General features: G+C 33.6%; 1 protein-coding gene across 1 annotated transcript in view; it reads right to left on the bottom strand.

The window, feature by feature from the left end:
* Positions 1 to 913: 913 nt before the first annotated feature.
* Positions 914 to 23,332, bottom strand: part of LOC106465767 (thioredoxin-like protein 1) — a 27,506-nt gene continuing 5,087 nt past the window's right edge. Inside the window, exons 2-8 of the mRNA XM_013926000.1 lie at positions 22,018 to 22,282; positions 20,059 to 20,181; positions 15,314 to 15,380; positions 9,997 to 10,090; positions 9,034 to 9,112; positions 4,013 to 4,117; positions 914 to 1,508 (exon numbers count right to left, since the gene is read on the bottom strand). Coding sequence (XP_013781454.1) covers positions 1,479 to 1,508; positions 4,013 to 4,117; positions 9,034 to 9,112; positions 9,997 to 10,090; positions 15,314 to 15,380; positions 20,059 to 20,181; positions 22,018 to 22,282 — 763 coding nt within the window. The 3' untranslated portion in view covers positions 914 to 1,478. The remainder of the gene's footprint in view (positions 1,509 to 4,012; positions 4,118 to 9,033; positions 9,113 to 9,996; positions 10,091 to 15,313; positions 15,381 to 20,058; positions 20,182 to 22,017; positions 22,283 to 23,332) is intronic.

Genomic DNA, 23,332 nt, shown 5'->3' on the forward strand with positions numbered 1-23,332 from the left:
TTCTGCAGCTAATGATCATCTATTAATTAGTAATGTGAAACACTATGGAAAGACATTAAGAGGTGGGTGTGTATTACATTCTTAAGTACCCAGCAATTATTCATTAATAATACCCTTTTCCCCCAGACTTCTTCACACCTAATCTTTATCTAGTCTCCTACAATGACTACCTGCTGATATACTTTAAAATTGTTTATCTTTTACAGCACTTTCCCTGATCATTCTGTTATAGTAGCATACAAGTCTTTCTGTACAATGCAAGTTTTCAATAATAATTTCAGTAACAGCAGTAATAAAAAGTTTGATGATATAACCCCACATCAATAATTTATAGCAACACTGAGATTTCTCCACTTTCCCTGAATCACTAAAAATTATCATGCTTTATTGTACAGTCTCATACTTGTTCCCTCCCAATCTTTTTCTGCTCAGTACATTCTTATACTACATACTTCCCACACAGTTTTAATTTGTTATCTTGGGTTAATTAAGTTACTGCAATTTTTTTCCATCATGAAAAAAAATCAACCACTACCAAAAGAAATAATCTTTACAGAATAATTAATGCATAAAATCCACATTGTGTTTTATAATTCCTTATAACTGTTTTCCAGTTACTGTTGGTATTTTTAAAATCAATCCAAATTTGTACATTGTTGAACTTCAAATTATGTTGTTTCTGGTTCTTCTTTGTATTTATGAGGTCTGTCCTTTAAAGTGACTTATAAGGTAAACATTAGATTGCATTTATGTATATTTACTAGTGTTTAATCTTAGCTTTCTTCTTAATCTCTGTCACATTTTAAATGTTAATAATATGTTTATGATGTTTTACATTGAAGTGTTGAACATTACATGCTATAATAACCTAGAACAATTCTTCTGCCCACATACATGGATTCATGAAAGAAACTCTGGACTATAGTAAGTTTTTATTTTCATTTGTAAAGAAAACAGTCATTCTAATTCCATATTAATTTCTAATTGAAATCATTAACATTTACGGTTTACCGGTAACTGCATTCATAAATAAACCTTTAGTGGAATCTGTTTTATTTGAAAACAAAGCTATTGATAAAATTTCTGCATGGTGTACATTATTTTCAAAGTTGGCAGGTTAAATAAAGTTTGAATCTGATGAAATAATACACAATTCTTTCATATCATTCACAGGAAAAATGCATTTTTATAACTATTTCAAGAAAGTCACTAATGGTGTAAAAAAACTATATTAACTCTAAAAGCAAAGCAATATCTTTGAAAATAACTATACATGGTTCATTGGTAATAACTAATCTATCGTAAAAGGCTTTCTAACATGTTTCTCTGAAAACTTTGGCAATATCATATCATTTAGACATAATACTTGTTGCAAGAAACCACGATGTATAAAGAGTGTTCAAGTGGTCTGGAAACAGTTTTTAAAGAGTGTGTTTATTAATTAGGATTTTAAAGAACTATTTCTTGTTACCCAGATATCAATGACTCTCTCCCTTCTTTCCTGCTACCTGCAAAATAAAGATTAGAATGACAGTAAACTGGAATTATATGTTAAAAACAAAAAAATCTGTAACATAAATTAAAACTCTGCTAGAAGTTTTTTTATTTTGTTTACTTCCACACTGTTTTTATTTCAGACACAAGCTTTTGATTAGAATCTTTAGGTACTTATGTTACACATTAAAGTACAACCAACCAATACCCAAATGTTTAAATTTAAAAGTAACTGATATAAAATCAATCATCTATTAATGAATAAAGATCATTAGAAGACTGAAGACAGGCTGTTGAGACATTTAGATGCTTCACATATACAAAGATCACTAGAAGACAAGCTGTTGGGACATTTAGATGTTTCAATATATGGAGATCAGATGTAGAGAATTTGATAAAAATGTCCCAAAGAATTTTTTTTTGGATAGGATATGAAATCACTTTCAAGTCAATGGACAGTTGCCCAGACACCATAAGATGGCAAACCACAAGCATGTAATTGTTACCTTTCAGTTCTGACTCACTCAAATCATAGGGTGAAGGTTTCGAGATATACACAGCGAGAACTGGAAGCCACATCAATGCAAATGGTCAGAATTCATAAGGTGAATGACAAATGGCTAATGAAGTACATTCCACTCACAGCAAGAACATATCCAGTGAACTAATGACATGCCAGATTGCTAACCAGAATCCAACCCTGTTTTCATAAAAAGCATAACACAAGTTGTGAGTAGGAATAACTCTACATCTTGCAGAATGGTACCATTAATGCCATATCATTATACAGACTACACCATACAACCATTTGTGCTGCCATATACTGGTGCAGTTGGCTTAATGTAAGTTTAATGGTTGGTTCTTTGGAAAAGGGAAGATTCCTCATATGGAGTGGACTGCAAGATCACTAGTCTGAGCATTTGTTGGATGTCACATCCAAGAAAGTAACTCCAGACACAACAGAAGACAGGAAAGCTAAGGGTTCTTCAGGACCTTATCGAGACAATGATTTTAAGCATGTAACAATTGTGCTTTGGCTGTTGTGGTCTATATTGAAATTAAATGTTAAGAGCTATTAAGAAGTAAAGCCACCTCCACCAAAAAGTTCACTTAAGAGTATAGACTGATTAACCAATTTGTATTTCAAATCACATGATATATCATCAGATGCTTCATGTGATAAAAATGAGCTGAGAGAAGATATTGAAATAATTTTATTACAGTGGTTTTTGTGCCTTTTTTAAGCTTAATATTACAAATTCAAATCATTTGTAATTGTTTTGTATGGTATATGAGATGGTCAGTAATGTGGAACACACAATGGTTCAACTGCTTGGAGACACTAAAAATTACTCAATTGTAGGAGATTTTGATACTTAGGTGATCCTGAAACATACACTATAAACAATTCTTCACTGTAAGTTCTAAAAAGCATTGACACATTACAGGTACAAACTAAGAACTGAAAGACCTAATTCTACCTAACTTTTCAGCAATCTACAGTTAAATAATACATATAAAAATCTAACCTTTCCACAACTTTTGAGGTTAAACCATGAAATTTTAAGTAATCTAAATTTTCCTGGTTATAAGGCCTAATATAATGTTTATTTGATGTTGCCAACAATTAATCATGATTAAAAAATTTGGAGATGTAAAAAAATTATTAATTACATTTACTTTTGCTAAAAACATTTAGTACAAAATGGCTTGAAACAAAGTGAAAAAGCTGACAAACAACTTCAGAAAAAAAATGTTTTATTTAACCCAAGGGTTTGGGGAACTTTTTTTGAGGGTCTTTGAGCATCATAGATTACAAATCAGAATTTTAAATGACAATAACTGAAAATAATACTAGACTACACAATATAACAGTTCTCATGGAAACATCTCACATATGTTGTTTAACAAAATAAATTTGCTAATCAAAGTAATAAATTACTGTAAATGTTGTAAAATACAAAAACAGCTATTTTTTTTACATTGCAGAAAATCTATGGATGTATTGCTCAGAATCTCAGCTTTCTATTAGCTACAGACAATAATATGTAAACCATGTTGTTGCCAGGCAACAAACCAAAAGATTCAGAGAACAGTGGGTATGGTTTTCTTATGAAATTAAACATTTTTCAGCCCAACAATGAGATAATTGTTTTAGACCTGATAGTTTTGCATCTATTAAATATTGTTTGTAATTGTAACTGACTCGAGTGAAAAACTTTTAAAAGTTATAAAACTGATAAAATGTACAGCTAGACCATGCCACGTGATCATGTTTTTAATATAAACATTTTAATTCTAAACTCTATTACAAAAATAGTACTCAGTATAAATTAAAAGATGCTGAATGGAAAAACATATATCTACGAAGTATATATTACAATTACCACAACTACACATACATACATTTTAACAATAGCATATTTCAAGAATTTCTATGTTTTAAATGTTTTACCTTATGTGACTACACTGAGCAAAACTTAACATTATGCATTAAAAATAGCAATATTTATCTCACCCGTTTGAATTCCCCCATATTTGTTGTGCAGATGGGGCTCCCATAAATTGCCAAATGATCTATTCTAGTCCTTTCTGTTCCTTCTTGATTATCCTTCACAAAAATCTGAATAAGAACAATGTACTTTTAATGTATAAAATAAATAATGCATATATAACACTGTTTAGTAATCTATATTTGTTCAAAACATCAATTTTTTGACTAAGTCACATTTAAATGTGCCTACATTAGAAAACATTGTTTTTACTGTATAATTCTTTGTTAATCCAAACATCTACTTTTTGAGCTGTGACACACTTAAATGCATTTACATTATAAAACATTGTTTTTACTGTATAGTTCTTTGTTCATCCAAACATCCATTTTTTGAGCTAAGTAGCAGTTAAATGTGCCTACATTAGAAATCAATGTTTTTACTGTACAATTCTTTGTTCATCCAAACATCAATTTCCTTGAACTAAGACATACTTAAATGTGTTTACATCATAAAACATTGTTTTTACTGGACAATTCTTTGTTCATCTAAGCATTCATTTCTTTGAGCTAAGTCACAGTTAAATGTGCCTTCATTGGTTTCACTGTAAAATTTTTTGTTCATCTAAAGTTATAATTTTCCTACACAAAAAATGTATTTCTGATAGATACTTACCTTCACTAGCCTTGACACTTCCACCTATCCCCACGTGTTTAATGTGATGCAGCTGGTCTGTAGCATGTAACAACCCTCAACCAACTGGAGCGTGACACACTTTCCTGGCACAGCTGTCTCCCTCTGGATTACATAGTCTAATCTCACTTCGAGATTAGATACCAAGAGCAAAACACCAGAAGTGGGGAGGAAGGGTGGGAAGTATGAGAAGAGGTAAGTATCTATCAGAAATACATTTTCTGTGTAGGAAAATTATAAATTTCAATACAATACCTTAACTTCCCTTACATAATAGCTATAATCCCACACTGAGCTGGTGGAGGGACCAGTGTAAAAATACTTAGATGAATCATCTTCAGAATGCATTTCAAGGGAATCCATGGAGTGTGACATCTCTGTAAAGAGGAAACACACTCATGAGAGATTGCACCACATCTGAACCAGAGAGATCGACTCCATCCAAAACCAAGAAAGGATCATATTGCCCATAGTAGGAAGGAGATACTCTAACATTCATCTCAGACTCAGGAACCAGAAAGTAAGGAGCACATCTGTTCCGAGAACCCAAACCCTCACATGTGCACTGGGAATGTATCATCCAGTTCACAGTAGGAAGAGGGTTCCAGCCCATTCACATGCGAGAACTTCTGTTGGCTGGTCCAGCTTTAATCTAACACCATACCACACAAGAACCAACATCATGGTGGTGGTAGGATGAGGGATTCCAGCCAGAGGAGTGAACTTCATTATGATGGATCATATCCAGCCCATGACCAGGCAGGTATTCCACTTCCAGTCCAGAGTAGGAGGAGGGTTCAATATCATCTACACAGGCAGAACATCACTGCCTTACTCTTAAATGAGTGGTACTAAGCACACTCAGGAGGAAGCCTCCATGGTCCTCCACCCCAGTGGCTTGGGCTGGTAAGTAGCAAGAACTCTTGTAATCCACTGGAGGAAGGGGAGAGAATGCAATGCAATGGGTGACAGCAAAACTCTTTTTTTTTCAAAAGCAAGCCATTCCTGATTTATTCAATCGAAACAGTAGCGGGGATGGACAGAAATCCCCTTTTGCTTTACTCATGCTAGTCTATGAGTGTATGGTCTGAAACTGACATGTTTATAATGCAAAACACTGCAAGGAAGTACCTACAAGCAGTCTTGCAGAACACACCATCTCAGTGGTGAGTGTTAATGACCTAATTGGTGATACAGTGCAGATTTAAGAATTAATATACCTGAACAGGCAACACTCTCCACAGAGTGGGAGCCAACAATAAAAAAGACCCTGTAATAGAAATATTGATAAGTGAGGTAAACTTACCCACTTATAGTTGCACCATAGCATGTAAGACTGCAACAGGAGGCAGAACAAATTAGGTTGAGTAGGAGATTGCCAAAATGATGTAGATAATGTGATATTAAAGTGTGAGGAGTGGTCTACATGCTGGCCTGGAAGATCTTTCACAAAGGACAACAAAAATGAGCAGCCAGGGACAGGCTGAGATGATGGATCTTGTAAGAGGAAACCTGGAAAAGGTGATGGTCAAGTAAGGATAAGGAAAAATAAGCCAAACTAATAAGTTGTTGATTCCAACCTGTAAGAGATCAGGGAAATGTCTCTGGATATGGAAGGATTTCAGTGGATAATGAGTCATCAACGGGAACCAAGGAAGGAAGTTGTGCTCGCCACATAGCATATAAAGCTCAGACTGAACACAGCAGTCATTCTGGATCAGAATGGAAATACAAATGAGAAGTGGAGGGTAGGAAAGTAAGGGTGAAAGCAAAATTATCCTTATGAGCCACCAAGGTCTCAGGAAGAAAGGCCCTAATAGGGTAAAGGATGACACACGTGTTATGGTAGAGGATGAGTGAGATATTGATGGCAAACATATCTGATCAACAAGACCCACAGGCTAAAATAATAAGGAAATGGGTTTCAAGGAAAGGTGGTACAGGGAACAATCTGCAAAATGCTCAGGGCATGTAGGTCTACATTCAGATTCTAATCCAGTAGAGGAATGAGTTGGGGAGAGCAGAGGATACGAAAAAAATGAAAGAAAAGAGAGATTATGGGAGAGGAAAAAATATAGTGGAACATAAAAATACTGAAGGTAGAAGACAAACAGATGAAGGATAGTGGGGCAAGAAGGAATGGGGCCATGACGAAGTGACCAATGGCCATCCATACACTATTTTCACTGATACACAGGTAACGAGGAATGATGGACCACATGGAAAATAAGGGAGGTCACTCATTTGAAAAAAACAGTACTTGCAAGAACCTGGACAAAAGCCACACATGAAGTCGGAGTGTGGGAATGGATGAATGAAACACAGATTCAGGTGGTTGATGAAGGAGAGATGGGGAAGGAGGAAGAAATAACAGTGGTGATAACTGTAGAGGCTGTAGTAATGGGAACTAAGTATAAGCAGGCCAGAATGGTGCTACTAGAATGACTCAACACAGAGTGGTTTGAATGACACGTAAGACTCTGGGAGGTAGACGATTGGGAGGATAGGCATAAATGTACCAGTCCTTCTAATCCTGGATGAAAGCATCTACTGTCAATGCTAAAGGATGATCAAAAGAGAGAGAGTTTAGTGTTCTGATGAATGGCAAAGGTATCCAACTGGGGTAAACTGAACCAAGAGCATAGCCACTGAAAGACCTGTGGATCAAGGAACTACTCTATGAGAAAAATCCTGTTGGGATAAGATAACCAATTCGTGAAAAGATTGAAAGCACCCAAGATATGACAAGCCTGCAGGTGAAAATGCTGTCTGTGAGCCCAGAACAGAAGATTCAATGCTTGAAAACAAAAGGGACTGAGAATGGGTGTCCCCTTGCTGGGTGATGTAAGAGTTGTTGGAATGGATCATGACTGACTTGCTCTTCTGAAGAGGAAGGAAAATATCCAGAGCTCAGAAACAGCCACAAGTTCCAAGAGATTGATAAGAAACTTGGACTTGATTGGCAACCAACAACCCAAGATCCCTCAACAGTCCAAATACATTCCCCAGCACATGAAAGAGGCATTTGTAAAAAGGTCTAAATTCGGTCTGGGAGGTGGAAGAGGAACTCCAGTTGTGGTATTGTCTCTTTTTAACCACCAAGCAAAATCATTTAGGAGGAAGGTTGATAGGGGAATCCAGAGGATCCTTGGCAAGATCCTACTAGTAGTGTAATGTCCACTGAAGAGCCCTCGTGTGGGCCCAACCCAATGGATTAAGGACTTCCAAGAATGCCAATGTCCCCAAACATGATAGAACCTCCCACCGAGGTACAGTAAGAGAGGATTATGCTCTCTGAACTGCTAGCTCAATAGACCATAGTTGAACCAGAGAAGGATGGGAATGACTGAGGTAGTAGTTGAAAAGGACCTTGAGATGAAAAAGATATCATGTCAGAGTCAGGATGGACTTCTCTAACTTGATCAGCCAAACAACCTGTGCTGCTTCTCTGAAGAGAAACTGAATGTGGCAATAAGAAACTGCTAACGATGGGGCTAGAAGAAGTCAGTTGTTCATGTAATGATGGACAATGATGAAAGTGGAGCCATTTGGCAAAACCCTTGACCACCCAACAAAAAATATAAGGGGCTGAGGCCAACCTGATCCTCATGAACAAACTGAAGGAACCAACGGGATGCAGGGGATATGGAGGTACATAAGACACATCAACCTTTGTCATCCACACACCTGGAGTAAACATCCCCCTGAGAGATAGGAACGACTCCACAGTAAATAGAGGAAGGTCTATGTAGCAGTTTATACAGTCCTCTAGCTTTTTGGGGACAACAAACATCCAGGAATACAACCCTCAAAGGGATTGAGCCACAGGTTCTATAGCACTTTTGGAAAGAAGGTCCTGAACCACCTTGGAAAGTCACTGGTTGGATATGGAATCTCAAGGAAGAGGGAAAGGAAATGGAAAAGGAGATAAGCGAAGAGGTGTGTGGAAAAGAAAAGAGAGTCCTTCTGACAAGACTTGTAGAACTGTAGTAAATGTTCTCCAAAGGTGGACATAATTGTATAGCCAGACCCAAACAAGTCTTTACCAACCAGACAATCACCAATACCATTGGTTGCAGATGGGTAGGCAGCAAATACTATGATGATTTGCCTCTGAAACCCAAGCAAAAAAGAACACAAAATACTATACAATTCTTTGTTCATCTAAACATCCATTTTAATTTTAAAAGGTATCTTCAAAGACTAAAAACCATTTCATATGAAACATATTTGGTGTTTATTCAGTACTTTTACTTATATAACTACTATATGCTCTGTGTTAAAAGCACAGATGTCAGTTTATTTTGGATAAAAATTGAACACTATAACTAAATTTCCAAAGTGGGTAACTTACTTGAAGGTTCTGCACATGTTGAAACTTGACATATCTTAAAGGAATGATGCTTCCATCATCTAGGTCTTTGGGTTGAATCCTAAGAGTGAATATCTAATTTTAAAATGTTAAACAAAAAATTAACTTGCCCAAATATACTTTTTGAGACACTACAGTTCCAGTTAAAAGAATGTTGCAGAGAACACAACAGAAAAAACATAAATCTGTCATGAACTGCATGTGAACTCATGAAGATTTTAATATTTTTTCTCATTACCATCAAATGTACTACATGATCAACACTAAGAAGATTTCACAAAGTTAAAACATATAAAATAAATGGCAAATTAAATAGTAGTGAATAACTACTGCACCAACTCTAGGTTGTACAATTTGTATTATTACCAGGGGTAATCACTACAGTTAACAACTACTACTGCACCAACTCTAGGCTGTACGATTTGTATTGTTACCAGAAGTAATGTTAACTGTAGTGAATTACTGCTGCACCAACTCTAGGTTATACAATTTGTATTGTTACCAGGAGTAATGTTAACTGTAGTGAACTACTGCTGCACCAACTCTAGGTTGTACGATTTGTATTGTTACCAGAAGTAATGTTAACTGTAGTGAACAACTACTGCACCAACTCTAGGTTGTACGATTTATTACTTCTGGTAACAATACCACTACAGTTAACAACTACTGCTGCACCAACTCTAGGTTGTACAATTTGTATCATTACCAGGAGTAATGTTAACTGTAGTGAACTACTGCTGCAACAACTCCAGGTTGTACTGCTAGAATTGTTACCATAAATAATGTTAAGTGCAGTGAACTGACATTTATGGTGTTAAGTAATTTTTTTTATAAGAGTAAAAAGTAACTGCTTGCCAGTTGCCATTCTGGATTTATTCACGGTCTTCTTTAATCTAGTATTAAAATTTACAGATCATCATTATTTCCAATTAGAGATTATCTTACTCTATTGCTTGAACTGGTTCCATGTTATCTGCTTGGTCAAAGTCTAATGTACGAGGTTGATTGATGAAAAGTTTTATATTCTTTGGTCCACTATCTGAAATACAAAACACATTAATAAAGGAGTAAAGTTCTGGGAAAGGACTCGAAGACTCTCATCCTCAATATTTTAATTTGAAAAAAAGCCTAAAAATATCTGATTTACAAGAAATGCACAATATCATACATTCACTGGCCAAAATATCAGAAATCCCAGCCCAATAACATGTTGGGCCACTATGTGCTTTATTACAAATTGGATACAATGTGGTACTTACTCCACTTATGTATAGAAGGTATCTACTTCATCTTCAACCATTCCTTAATCAATATCATCGTCAATCCAGCTAAAGTTTATGATAAAGACTGTCTCCTGATCTCTTTTTCTAAAACATCCCATACATTCTCGATGGATCAGTTGTCATGGAAGATTTTGGAAGTAGGTATCATACTCAGTGAACTAACCATAAATGATTTTAGCTATGCTGCTTTTGACATTCTCATCTGTAAGTAACCTTGTCTGTTAGGGTAAAAGTAGAGGATCGTAAGTACACCTAGTTTGGTAGGATGGTCAAATATTCATGAAAAGAGAAACGGCCATTCACAGTAACCATAAAACGTAGCCCATGCCAAGGAAATGATTCCTGAAACCTTACTCCCCACCCCCAGAACTTTGTACACTATACCAAGAAGGAAGAGCCAATCTTTTAATTGAGTGACACAATACCCTCAATTATCATTACTGCAAAAAGTGTGATTCATCTGAACACATAACACAACTTCATTAGAATTGAAACCACTATAACCTAACAAGTCATGCTTATTGATACTTTCCTGTAAAAATACCAGTTAGAACAATCATAGTTCAGCTATACTGCACTGGCAGATACATACACAGGTGCTACTGCACCTGAGATTGCTGGCTGAAAATTGTGCAGCCAATCCCAATATAGATAAGCAAATAAAGCTTAGGACATTACAGCTGTATTTCACTGATGCATGCTTCTTTAGAGCATCAGAGATATTGCTAGCCCAAAGATAGACCAAATGCTGAAGGATGGAAGCATTCAATGTGCATGGTCATTACCAGTAGTGCTTGCTAGAAAAAAAAAAGAAAGACATTGAGGCTCTGTGTGGACATTAAGGGGGAGGTGAATGCAGTAATATTTTAATTTCTGCTTCCATGCACAGTTGAGTATCTTGAAGCAGGAACCAGATGGTTCACTAGGTGTATGGATACAGCCATGTTGCACAAAATGATAAGAATAGAGCCAAGACTGCCTTCACAACTCGTATGACTTTCCCATCATTCGACCTTTATACTGTGCCAGCTAATTTTTGAGCAGCTGATCGAATCTGTATTATGCAATTTGAAGTGGTCATGGAGTCTAATTTATGTCATTTATATTCTGGTGTTTGGTGGCATGTTTAAAACTGCAATTGAAAATCTAAGTATAGAATTTCTACATTTGTAAGAAGCAGGTCTCAAACTAAAGGCAAAGAAATGTTCTCTTATGTGCACGTGTAGAGTTTCTTGAAAATACAGTGAGTAAGGAAGAAATGTCTATTAATCCTGCTAAAATACAAGAAGTGTAGACCCAAACCTAGAAACATGAAGGAAGTTCAATGCTTTCTTAGTTTTGGTCACACTATAGTTTTTTTTGGCCAATATTTCAACAACAGTACTGCTCTCAGCATTAACTAAGTGGAATCCCATTTCAGACGGACTGAAGACCACGTAACAAATTTCAGTCACTAAAATGTGCCTCAGTTGATGCGCTGATTATCTGAGAAGAGACCTTCTATTCATTATAGATATGTATGGCAACGACAGTGAAGTAATAGAAGTGCTGCATAAGTACAGATCAGTCAAACATTATTATTGCATGGAGAAGAAACAACCTCATTAACCATTTTTACCACTATTTGTATGGCAGAGAATTAACCATTCGAGTAGATCATGCATTGTTCAAAATGGTTGATAAACTTTGAGAAGGTATGACCACAAATTGAGTCACAATACTGCAGGAGAACAATTTCCCTTTACAACACTGACTGGGCCAATGGCATGAAAATTCAGGGGAGTTTTCATGCCAGCAGGTGAGAGCCTGTCCATTTGTAGATTGTGTGGATCTCAGACATAAGAACTCAAGTAAGTGACACTGGCTTAACATGTTTTAATAATTACAACTGTGGAAGAAAACCTACAAGTATAAAAATGAGAATTTCAAACCATGAAAAGTAAAACAGGAAGATATAGTGATTACAGAATTCAACAAGGGAAACAGTGTTCATATTTTACATAAAACTGATTACATTAATAAAATTATAGAACGTTTCTTTTATGTGACAGAACTAACTTTGTAAAATTAGATACAGATCTAACTAAATATAAATTACAAAAATACTTGATAAACTTTTGAATCATTAATTAAAAATAATTATACTGTCAGACAGTTTTCAAGATACAAAAACTTAATCTGAATAATGCAGTACACTGTGCTAGTTTTTCACACTACTCTATACTAATATAGCATTAGATGAGACAACAAATGTATGTACAGAAACTTTTGCATCAAAACAACAATGATAAAATGAGATTTCTTTAGCTTGTGCTTCAAAACTCGTGAATTTTGCCACCAAAGAAACTAATTTTCAATTATTTTTTATGACCAAGTAGATGGTGTTGCTATGGCATTGAGATTAACCCCGTTATCCACAAAGTTATGAATCTTATTTTCAATGATTTATATGACCAAGTAGATGGTGTTGCTATGGCATTGAGATTAACCCCGTTATCCACAAAGTTATGAATCTTATTTTCAATGATTTATATGACCAAGTAGATGGTGTTGCTATGGCATTTAGATTAACCCCGTTATCCACAAAGTTATGAATCTTATTTTCAATGATTTATATGACCAAGTAGATGGTGTTGCTATGGCATTTAGATTAACCCCATTATCCACACAGTTATGAATCTTATTTTCAATGATTTATATGACCAAGTAGATGGTGTTGCTATGACATTTCGATTAACCCCGTTATCCACAAAGTTATGAAACTTATTTTCAATGATTTATATGACCAAGTAGATGGTGTTGCTATGGCATTTAGATTAGCCCCGTTATCCATCAAGTTATGAATCTTATTTTCAATGATTTATATGACCAAGTAGATGGTGTTGCTATAACATTTAGATTAGCCCCGTTACCCACCAAGTTATGAATCTTATTTTCAATGATTTATATGACCAAATAGATGGTGTTGCTATGGCATTTAGATTAGCCCCATTATCCACAAAGTTATGAATCTTATTTTCAATGACTTATATGACAAAGTAGATGATGTTTAAACCAATGTATTATATATATGTGGGTGATACTTTAATTATCTTTACAGAAGCTCAATATGTATAGTTTTTTGAGATATTTTAACAGTAGCAATCCTGATATTAAGTTGACCATAGAACATCAATAAAACCACCAACATATTGGTATATTACCATGGAAAACTTTCATTCATGATTTTATTAGTGAAACATTTATTCTCTTTAGGAGTTAAAAATAATCCTGTATAGGAAAAAAATAGTAATATATATTTAACAAAAATCACACATGCAAGATCAAAGAAGAAAAAGTATGCATACGGCAAAACACTGAGGTTGAGTACATTATATTAACATGATTTTGGAGCTTCAACACATCTTTAGAGTCCATGTTGCTATGTTTAGTTAGCTAATGGCCATGTAAAACTGTCTTTGGTTTGAATAATTTTAACTCTTGCAAACTTACACACCATCTTGATAAAACTATCCAAACATGTAACCAAAGGCAGGTCCTACTGATACAACATAGTACCACCTTTGATCTGAATAACTAACTTTTCTTAAAGGCATGCTCTCTACTACATATTTATACAAGTTTGGTGTCATTTTTCTCCAGTACTGTTTAAACTGTGTCTTTATTAGCTATACTTCCAACACTTTGCAATGACTGGACTCTTCTTGTAACCACATAAAAGAGGGGTATTGGTCAAAATTTGTAACTTTATCTAGTCTAATAGCATCTTGACAGTGCAAAGTGAGGATTGTAGTAAAATTCATCTTTTGAATAAGATATTTGTGCTTTAAGAAGCATATGTTTATTTTGGTCTATATAATAGTTATTAAGATTTTTATACCTATTCCCACAAAATATGAACAGCATAACACAACTTTCAAGTTTTGGTTTTCAGTATATTATTCAATGTATCTATAAAAATACTAGCCTGCCTAATAACTTTAGAGAAACTCCAAGCAATCTGTTCATGTTTCTATTAGAAATTTATATGCTGTAACAAAATAAAATTCTCTGGCTTCTTTTTCCTGTTTGAAAATAAAATGGTAGTTGTTTCTACTTGTAAAAGTTTTTAATTTTACATTATTTAATGAAAAATTTTTTAATGCTAAATTATTTAAAGTAAAATATTTTAATGTTAACTGCAGTTTACTTTCTAAATTAAATTCATTACAAACTTTCTCTTGAGGTTCTTCAGGTTCTACAAATACATTATACAACAGTTAAGTACATGGTAGAATGGAATAATAGTTATAAGAGTATCTTTTATACATATTGCTAAAACACTGTTAAACACTTCTATATTGTTTAAAATGTACATTATTCTAACAACATTCATGATCAATAATGGAAGGCAGTTGTATAGATACACACATGTATATACATATTACAATCAAATGTGAAAAGTAAATTTCTTACCATAGCATAGAATAAAGCCCCTTAGAGTTTGCTCACGAACATTGGCATTTCAATTAATTAAATTCAGATTGTTTACTCAAAGATAAAATTTATTTTTTTATTTTTAATGCTCAAAAGCTGTCTCCTTTTGCTAAACCTTTTATGTTTAATAATAGATCATCTGTTTTATATCTCTCTCTCTCTTATAAGTGTATAAGCATGTGTGTATGTATATACTCTGCCAAATACTTTAACTGTAATATATGTAAGATAAAATGTCAGAAGAAATATTGAATTATAATACACATTCTGGAAACAAGGATCATGCCGATAATGTAAAGTCTCTAAATAAACCAAATCAATGACTGATATATACAAACTAGTCTACAGGTATTTAATCGGTTTTTAGATTTATTTTTATCATTTGAACACTAATATGAATATTTCTTAATATATTGAGCTATAAAATAACCACTCTACAGTGTCTTTACAAAAAAATTTATATTTAAAGTATATTTTTGAAAATGTTACTCTTTAAGGATTACCTTTTGGTGCCTGAATCTTCAAAGAATGCAGTTTTACAGTCTGGTTGAATCCAAAACTCATTATAAGCTAGAAAACCAGTGCAGAAATGATACTTCAAATTGCAGTTATTTTAGTAAGAATCACCAAGTTAATTTTTTTCATTAAAATACATTTTAAATATTCAAAATGTCCAAAATACTCATAATCCTTAATAAATTATTTATTACAAGTAAAATTTATTACCCCTACCCCACCCAGCATGAAATATGTGTAGTAGTGAGTCACAAACATTCATCAGATAAACATTCAACTGTTCACCATAAATTATTCCCAACTAGTGAGTCACAAACATTCATCAGATAAATATTCAACTGTTCACCATATATTATTCCCAACTAGTGAGTCACAAACATTCATCAGATAAATATTCAACTGTTCACCATAAATTATTCCCAACTAGTGAGTCAAAAACATTCATCAGATAAATATTCAACTGTTCACCATAAATTATTCCCAAGTAGTAAAAGCACAAACATTCATCAGATAAATATTTAACTGTTCACCATAAATTATTCCCAAGTAGTGAGTCATAAACATTCATCAGATAAATGTTTAACTGTTCACCATAAATTATCCCAAAGCAGCAAGTTGATTAACCCTTTCCATATGGTTACCCATTTCTGCATATCATGCTACAACCTTTTTTACAGAGTTACATTCAAAATTTAATTGAACTACTATGTTATCAATGTACAAGAATAAACTTGAATCAAAAAGTATTTAATAAATCAAATGTTAATATTATATAAATTCTAAGTTCTTAATTTTATAAGTAAGTATTCAAAAAATCCTCAATTTCCCCTAGTATGAGAATTGTGACATTTGCTCTCTAGGTATCCTCTCTTCTCTAACTTATTTACCACCCCTCCCAGAATTATGAAATTAATATAAATTACTCATTAATAGTTATTACTCAGGCAGAGTATAATCTTTATAGTTTTCAATCTTATTTGTTTATGGAGCTATTAACTAGAAAATCAGACCCCTCTTGCCATGGCCACCTGTCACAACCTCTCTTTTACAAATTGCCAATAGTTTTCTGTGACATTTTATACTACATTATTTATAACCAATAGAAAGTCAAAGTTTTATCTATCAATTTATGTATTAAATTATGTTGTTTTCTGTACAGAGAATTGTTTATTTGACTTCCACTTCAAACTTTATTCCCATGGGAAAAACATTGAAGAACTTCGCCAAATTTTTAACAGTTCTTATCAAATAAAAAAGTATGATAGTTATAGAACATTGTTTGTTTTTTACATGTTATTTTTCTACCTTCTTAAGTGGAATATTTAATTAAATGAAAAACTTAGTGCAGTAATACCATTAGTATAACAAATTAGGATTAAGGTTCTTCAACAGCAGCAAAAAAGACCCAGGTATGTACCACGTTCCTTGTTTTTCATTAGTTAGACACAATTCAAATGTCAAAAAAAAACAATAAAATTAAGTATAAAGAGATGTGTATTGTTATGAACTTTAAGATACTTAGAATAAATAATTGTGGTTTCATGTTACAATTTACAGTCACTCCTGAAAGCAAAAAAAAAGTAATTTAAATTTCCTAATTTTTTATGATGGTTACAAGGTTGGTAAAATTGACCATCCCTGTATAGAGTTAGGAAAAATAAAATATAAAGTTTTCCTGAAAACAAATTTTTTGTATTTCTTTAAGAGGTTTTAGAGATTATGCAAATCAAATTTGACAACTTTCAGATGAAGGAAAGTACTTTTAATCTTAACATTTAATCTTGTACTTGGTGCAGTCAACACTTTGAGTGAGTTTAGCTCTTTACATTCACACAAATTTTTAGTAAAAATACTTAATTAGAAAACAAATTTTGTGTGTGCAAAAGACTTGTAATGTTTACTGATAGTCCACAACATTTTGTGAAAGTGTGTATACATTATTAAAAGTTATAGTATGCCTAATCTCATGCTTACTTTGGTGGTTACAAATTATTATAGCCCATATGGAAAGAAACAAGATGTGTTAAGATAACATTTGGACTGAAACTATCACCTGAAAAATACTGTTCCCTTGTATAGTGCACACTTCAAAATTGAGCCCAAAACATTTTGGAAAAAAAGTTTTCACTATATGTGGGTATCTGCAGTAATTCACAAATAAAAATGTAAAACTAAGTCTACACTTATATTTCTGCACAATTCTCAGGAGTCTTGTAAAAAATGCATCAATCTGTTTTTTTATTAGAATTTTGCTTCCTTACCGTAAAGAGATGACTGCTGAAGAGCTGCATCAGCACAAGATGCCATTTATAAAAGATACCCCCAAAACCTATATCACAAAGAAAAGATGCAAAAAAAAAGTCCTCAAGAAGAGACTGAGGGTGGTAAAAGTCTGAAAGTAATGCTGATAGGGTCATAACAGAAAGTCTCAAAATAGAGGTGAAGTTGTGATGATCCTTCTGCATAAAAGATGTAGAAGACAGAGATTTTGTTATTATTAGTTAGAAAGAAAACAGTGATGATGCATAGATTTAATGATGTCCTTGATGAAACCTGTATGGTATTTAGTTAGAAAGAAAGCAGCGATGGTGCATAGATCTTCTATGCACCATCACTGTTTCTTTCTAACTAAATAACATACAGGTTTCAACAAGGACATCATTAGTTCTATGCACCATCACTGTTTTCTTTCTAACTGAATAACATACAGGTTTCATCAAGGACATCATTTTTAATGATGTCCTTGTTGAAACCTGTATGTTATTAGTTAGAAAGAAAACAGTGATCGTGCATAGACTTAATGATGTCCTTGATGAAACCTGTATGTTATTTAGTTAGAAAGAAAGCAGTGATGGTGCATAGATCTAATGATGTCTTTGATGAAACCTATATGTTATTAGTTAGAAAGAAAATAGTGATGATGCATAGATCTAATGATGTCCTTGATGAAACCTGTATGTCGGATTAAAGAAAGGGAACAAACAATGAAAAATGTGTCACAAAAGGCAGTTAACAGAAAATCAAATTGAAGATAATTCAAGTGAAAGTTCTAATCAATAAGTTTGAACTTTAATATTATTTTTTGATATAATCAGGAAACTAAGGGAAAGAAAGACTACATAATAAATAGTACAAAAGGTTAAAACAATAAGTGCAAAAATTTCCAGTAAGTTTTATTAAAAAAATATGTCAGAAGACAAGTACCAATAAAAGAATAAGCCTATGTTCAATTGCTAGTGTTCATGGGGATTACTGCACATGAAGAATGTGTTTCTCTCCTAGTGGTGGTGGACAATAGGTTAATGATGATTACATCATAGGTTAGCTCAATACATGTGTATAGGCAGGAACTTTGTTCAAGGCACGTGCAGGAATTTATACAGTAGGGCATGGGAGGTAATAGCTCTTTTTGGTGCAGAGAGATGAGTGGAATTTCCAAAACTAAATATTAGATATTTAGTAAATTTGTCCTAAGTTTGATGGAATTTGGTTAAGTATTCCCACTGTAAGAAAAAAGAAATCAGGGGATATCAATGATACCCTAATGTTCTGGAAGGGGTTAAAAAAAATTAATTCCAACAATGTTCTATAACATCTGTCATATTGATAAGTGAAACTAATTACCAACAATGTTTTCTAACATCGTCACACTGGTAAGTGAAATTGACAACTATACAATGGTTTCTCCCAAGTACACCATAAAGGTGATGCATAAATTACATATCTGCTACTAAGAGTTAACCAAAATGATGACATCACAATAAAAGCACTAACAACTTTTGTTTCTATCAAGTTACCCAACATGATATTACAAAAGAAGTAACAATAATATACCTGTTTCTATAAGATAAATAAATATGACAATATCATGATTAAATCACTTGAAACAGCAACTAAACAGGGCAAAAAATAATGTAGACAAGTGTTAGAAAATATAGCAGAATGCTACAGACTAACAACAGTACAGTGAATCTACCAGAAGACAGTTGTTATAAAAAACAGAACACTACAGAGGCTAGCAACAGTACAGTGAATCTACCAGTAGACAATTGTTATAACAAAAAGAACACTACATATTAGCAAGAGTACAATGAATCTATCAGTAGACAATTGTTACAACAAACAGAACACTACAGGCTAGCAACAGTACAGTGAATCTACCAGTAGACAATTGTTAGAACAGGCAGAACACTACAGAGGCTAGCAACAGTACAGTGAATCTATCAGTAGACAATTGTTAGAACAGGCAGAACACTACAGAGGCTAGCAACAGTACAGTGAATCTATCAGTAGACAATTGTTACAACAAACAGAACAATACAGGCTAGCAACAGTACAGTGAATTTACCTGTAAACAATTGTTAGAACAGACAGAACACTACATATTAGCAAGAGTACAATGAATCTATCAGTAGACAATTGTTACAACAAACAGAACACTACAGACTAGCAACAGTACAGTGAATGTACCAGTAAACAATTGTTAGAACAGACAGAACACTACATATTAGCAAGAGTACAATGAATCTATCAGTAGACAATTGTTACAACAAACAGAACACTACAGACTAGCAACAGTACAGTGAATGTACCAGTAAACAATTGTTAGAACAAAAAACACTACAAAGGCTAGCAGCACTTCTTTAACAGCTTCCATCTGTAAATCATATTAAACACAAAGAATCTGATAATCAAATTATATCAAAACTAGTTTCTTGATTACATTTTATACCTGCTCATCAACATCTGACTCAAGAAATCCATCTCCTGATGAAAGACATTCAGTGAGGGTGTTTTCATCCGATTCATTTAGACATTCACATAATGATTTAGTGATGAATGAAGATAAGTCAACCTAAGCATGAAAAAAAGATTGTCATTGAGTTTTCCAACATGCATACATATTCAATATACAAAGTAATTGAAAACATATTGCCATGAAGAAATGTTAACATTTTTCTTACACTGAAAATGTATTTCTTATAGGTACTAATCCCCTCTTATGCAACATTATCTTAATCTTCTTTCAGCTCTCTAAGCATTGCAAAAAATTTTCATGCTCAGCACACCAGTCTATGTATCCCATCAATTTTGTCATTTTTGAACATGTATCATGTGACTACTCTCCACCAATAGCATTGTGCCACCTATATAGGTGCAGCTAGCTCATTCTGTTACTCCTGCTCAATTCTCACTATAGAGAATTGGCAGGCTCTAAATAAAGAACATCAGCAGTGGGTGGGAAGCTTGTGACAGGAGGTAAGTAGCCATCATAAATAAATTTTCAGTGTAAGAATAATGTTAACTTCTGATACAGTCTTACCTCCTCTCATGCAAAGCTAGAATCCCCCATTGCAAAAGTGAAGGTGCCAGTTAAGGTTCACAACATTGAAACCAAGCAAAAAGTGACTGCCCAGAATGAACGAGTGTGCTCCGAGATGAAAACAAAGCACACTCGTGGAGTACCACACTACTTCTGGGACAGATACGTTTTCACTCTTGAAGTAGGAAATGATTCTGGTACGGGTGGAAAAAAGGATGTGCACAAGTATAATTATTTGTGAGAGGTACAATCCATACTAAAATATAAACTGAATTAGCTATGTACATATACAACCTCAGCCGGACAGATGAGGTTTGGTAACTCGTCCTTGGCATTAGGAGGTAGAGGATAACAAAAAAGAAAGAGAGAAACAAATATATTGTAACATAATTAGGCCACCCTTGATCCCCCACTAACTCAGCCTCTGAGCCAACAGGAGAAAAAACATCAGACCTCATGTAAGACTCCACTTCTCTGCATATGAGGAACTGAACATCCTCCATGGAAAGGGGCCCTCTATCCAACACTTAGGTAATGCTAAACTACAGGGGTAGCAGAGTAGGATCATTAAGTGACTCTATATCAGAATTTATATCTGATAATGTCTCAGAAATTGTTTGTTTTTTTTGTAAAAGAAAGAAAACAGACAATAAACTCGAGACCCAAGAACAGTGGTCAAAAACAAACAAAAATCATTCAAAGCATAATTAACAGCTATACAACACTGAAGAGAAACCCACAGCAAGCATGTAAACCCATCATCGTAACAGTCTGCCATTAAGAATAGTGAACAGGATTTAATAACAGGGAGCTTATATACGGATCTGGAATAGGGGCGCATTGATGTAGGTGGAGAGAATCATAAGATTTAATTTGCTTTAAGCAATATAATCAGATATAAAGGCTGGAACAAGCTAAATAAGATTATTACCAATGCTTAGGTGGGAAGAGAAACTTTCGTCAGGATAAAGCTATAGTGTGAGAAGAGGAAAGTGTGTTTCAAAAAAATAATTTCAAACATTTTGATCCTGCTGGGATAACAGAGCAACAAAAAAGTATTTATAATATTAAACCACAAAAAGAAACAACATATATTCATGTTATCTTGCATCCTACAATACATTATTAGTTTGAACTGAAAAATCCTGAGGATCTTATTTTCTGCAGCCTGTAGTTTAACTACCCAGTCTATTTTAATCACAATACTGAAAATCGAAATTAAGTTATTGCAATAAAATACTGAAAAATTACTTGCAACACATCATTGCAAAGTAGAAAAAATACTGTTAAGAAATTCTAACTCACAACTTTAGATGTATATAACTTCAGTTAAGGTCAAACAAACATAGAAAATTAAATATGACTTACGTGACCAGGAACAACACCTTCTAAATCATCTATTTCTGAGCCCACTAGCTCCTTTATTTTGTTCTCTAGAGCTTGTGGATCTGCCCCTTGAATCTGAGCAAGTTTCACTTTACTTCTGAAGAAAATGAAAGTAGGCATAGCAGTGACACCTTGAAATGCTGCTGCATCTGGACACTGGTCAACATCCACTTTCAGGAAGATAGCTAGGGTATACTTGTTGCTAAGTTCTTCAAAAACAGGTGCTATTCTTTGGCATGGAACACACCTTGTTAAAAAAAAGTAACAAATGTTATTAACCCTTTTGAGACGTGTCACAGGTGAAAGGCCATGTCATCTCGTTTGTTGACTCACATTCAAAATTTTATTGAACTGCTATTTCACGAATTTATGTCAATAAGTTTGGTATCAAACCGAAGATTATAATTCAAATTTTAGAATTATCATTACCCAATTTGTTAATTTAAAAGTAAATATTAAAAAAACACAGATAAACATCAATTTTTGTGTGCCATGTGACATGTTGAATGCAGCACAGGTTCAAATTAGATGTTTGTGAAGTCAAAATACAAAGTCTGTAGTTTCATATGAATTAGAAACTCAAATTACAGATACTGACAAGCTAGAACATAAAATAAGAAGGTCTTATATTTTCTATTTGTTAAGATATTGCTCACGTAATAAATCAAACACAGCACCAACCCGCTCACCTCTTTCCATTTCTGGAAATGCTTTCTTATATACACTTATATGACATGAATAACCAAACAGAAGCTCAGAATGACCTCCTAGTGGTTTTCTCAGCCTTTCTAATGTTCCTTCTAACATTTCTTTCTTTTGAATCAAGATTTCAATGAGGTAGGTTGTGTCTTTAGTCTGCTTGAAATTTCAATGTTTTTATAGACCTAAAAACAGCTTAGTTACTAAGCTTGATAAATTATAGAAGAATTTTATGGTATTGATGTAGTAATTTATGATTTTTTAGTTATTCAAAAGTAAATATAAAACCTAAAAAATATTTTGTTTCACATCCTCCACGTGCAAAATTTTTAAAGGCTTAACAACCTACGACAAGCAGCAACCGAGTACAAAGGTCGGAGCTAGAAAATATAATTGTTTGCTTTACTTCTTTATTTACTGTTCTAAGTTTTAAGAAAAATAAACTTAAGAACTTATTTTTAAACAGTAATAACCTATATACATATCTATTGTATAATAATTGAAATGTGACTGTATTTTACAAGATACTAGTCCACTAAAACACAGCCAAGATAGGTCACTTTGTAGAGACTGAAAGGTCAATATAATAAAAATAATA

This window comes from Limulus polyphemus, unplaced genomic scaffold, assembly GCF_000517525.1.
Source record: "Limulus polyphemus unplaced genomic scaffold, Limulus_polyphemus-2.1.2 Scaffold2046, whole genome shotgun sequence".
NCBI classification, from domain to species: domain Eukaryota; kingdom Metazoa; phylum Arthropoda; class Merostomata; order Xiphosura; family Limulidae; genus Limulus; species Limulus polyphemus.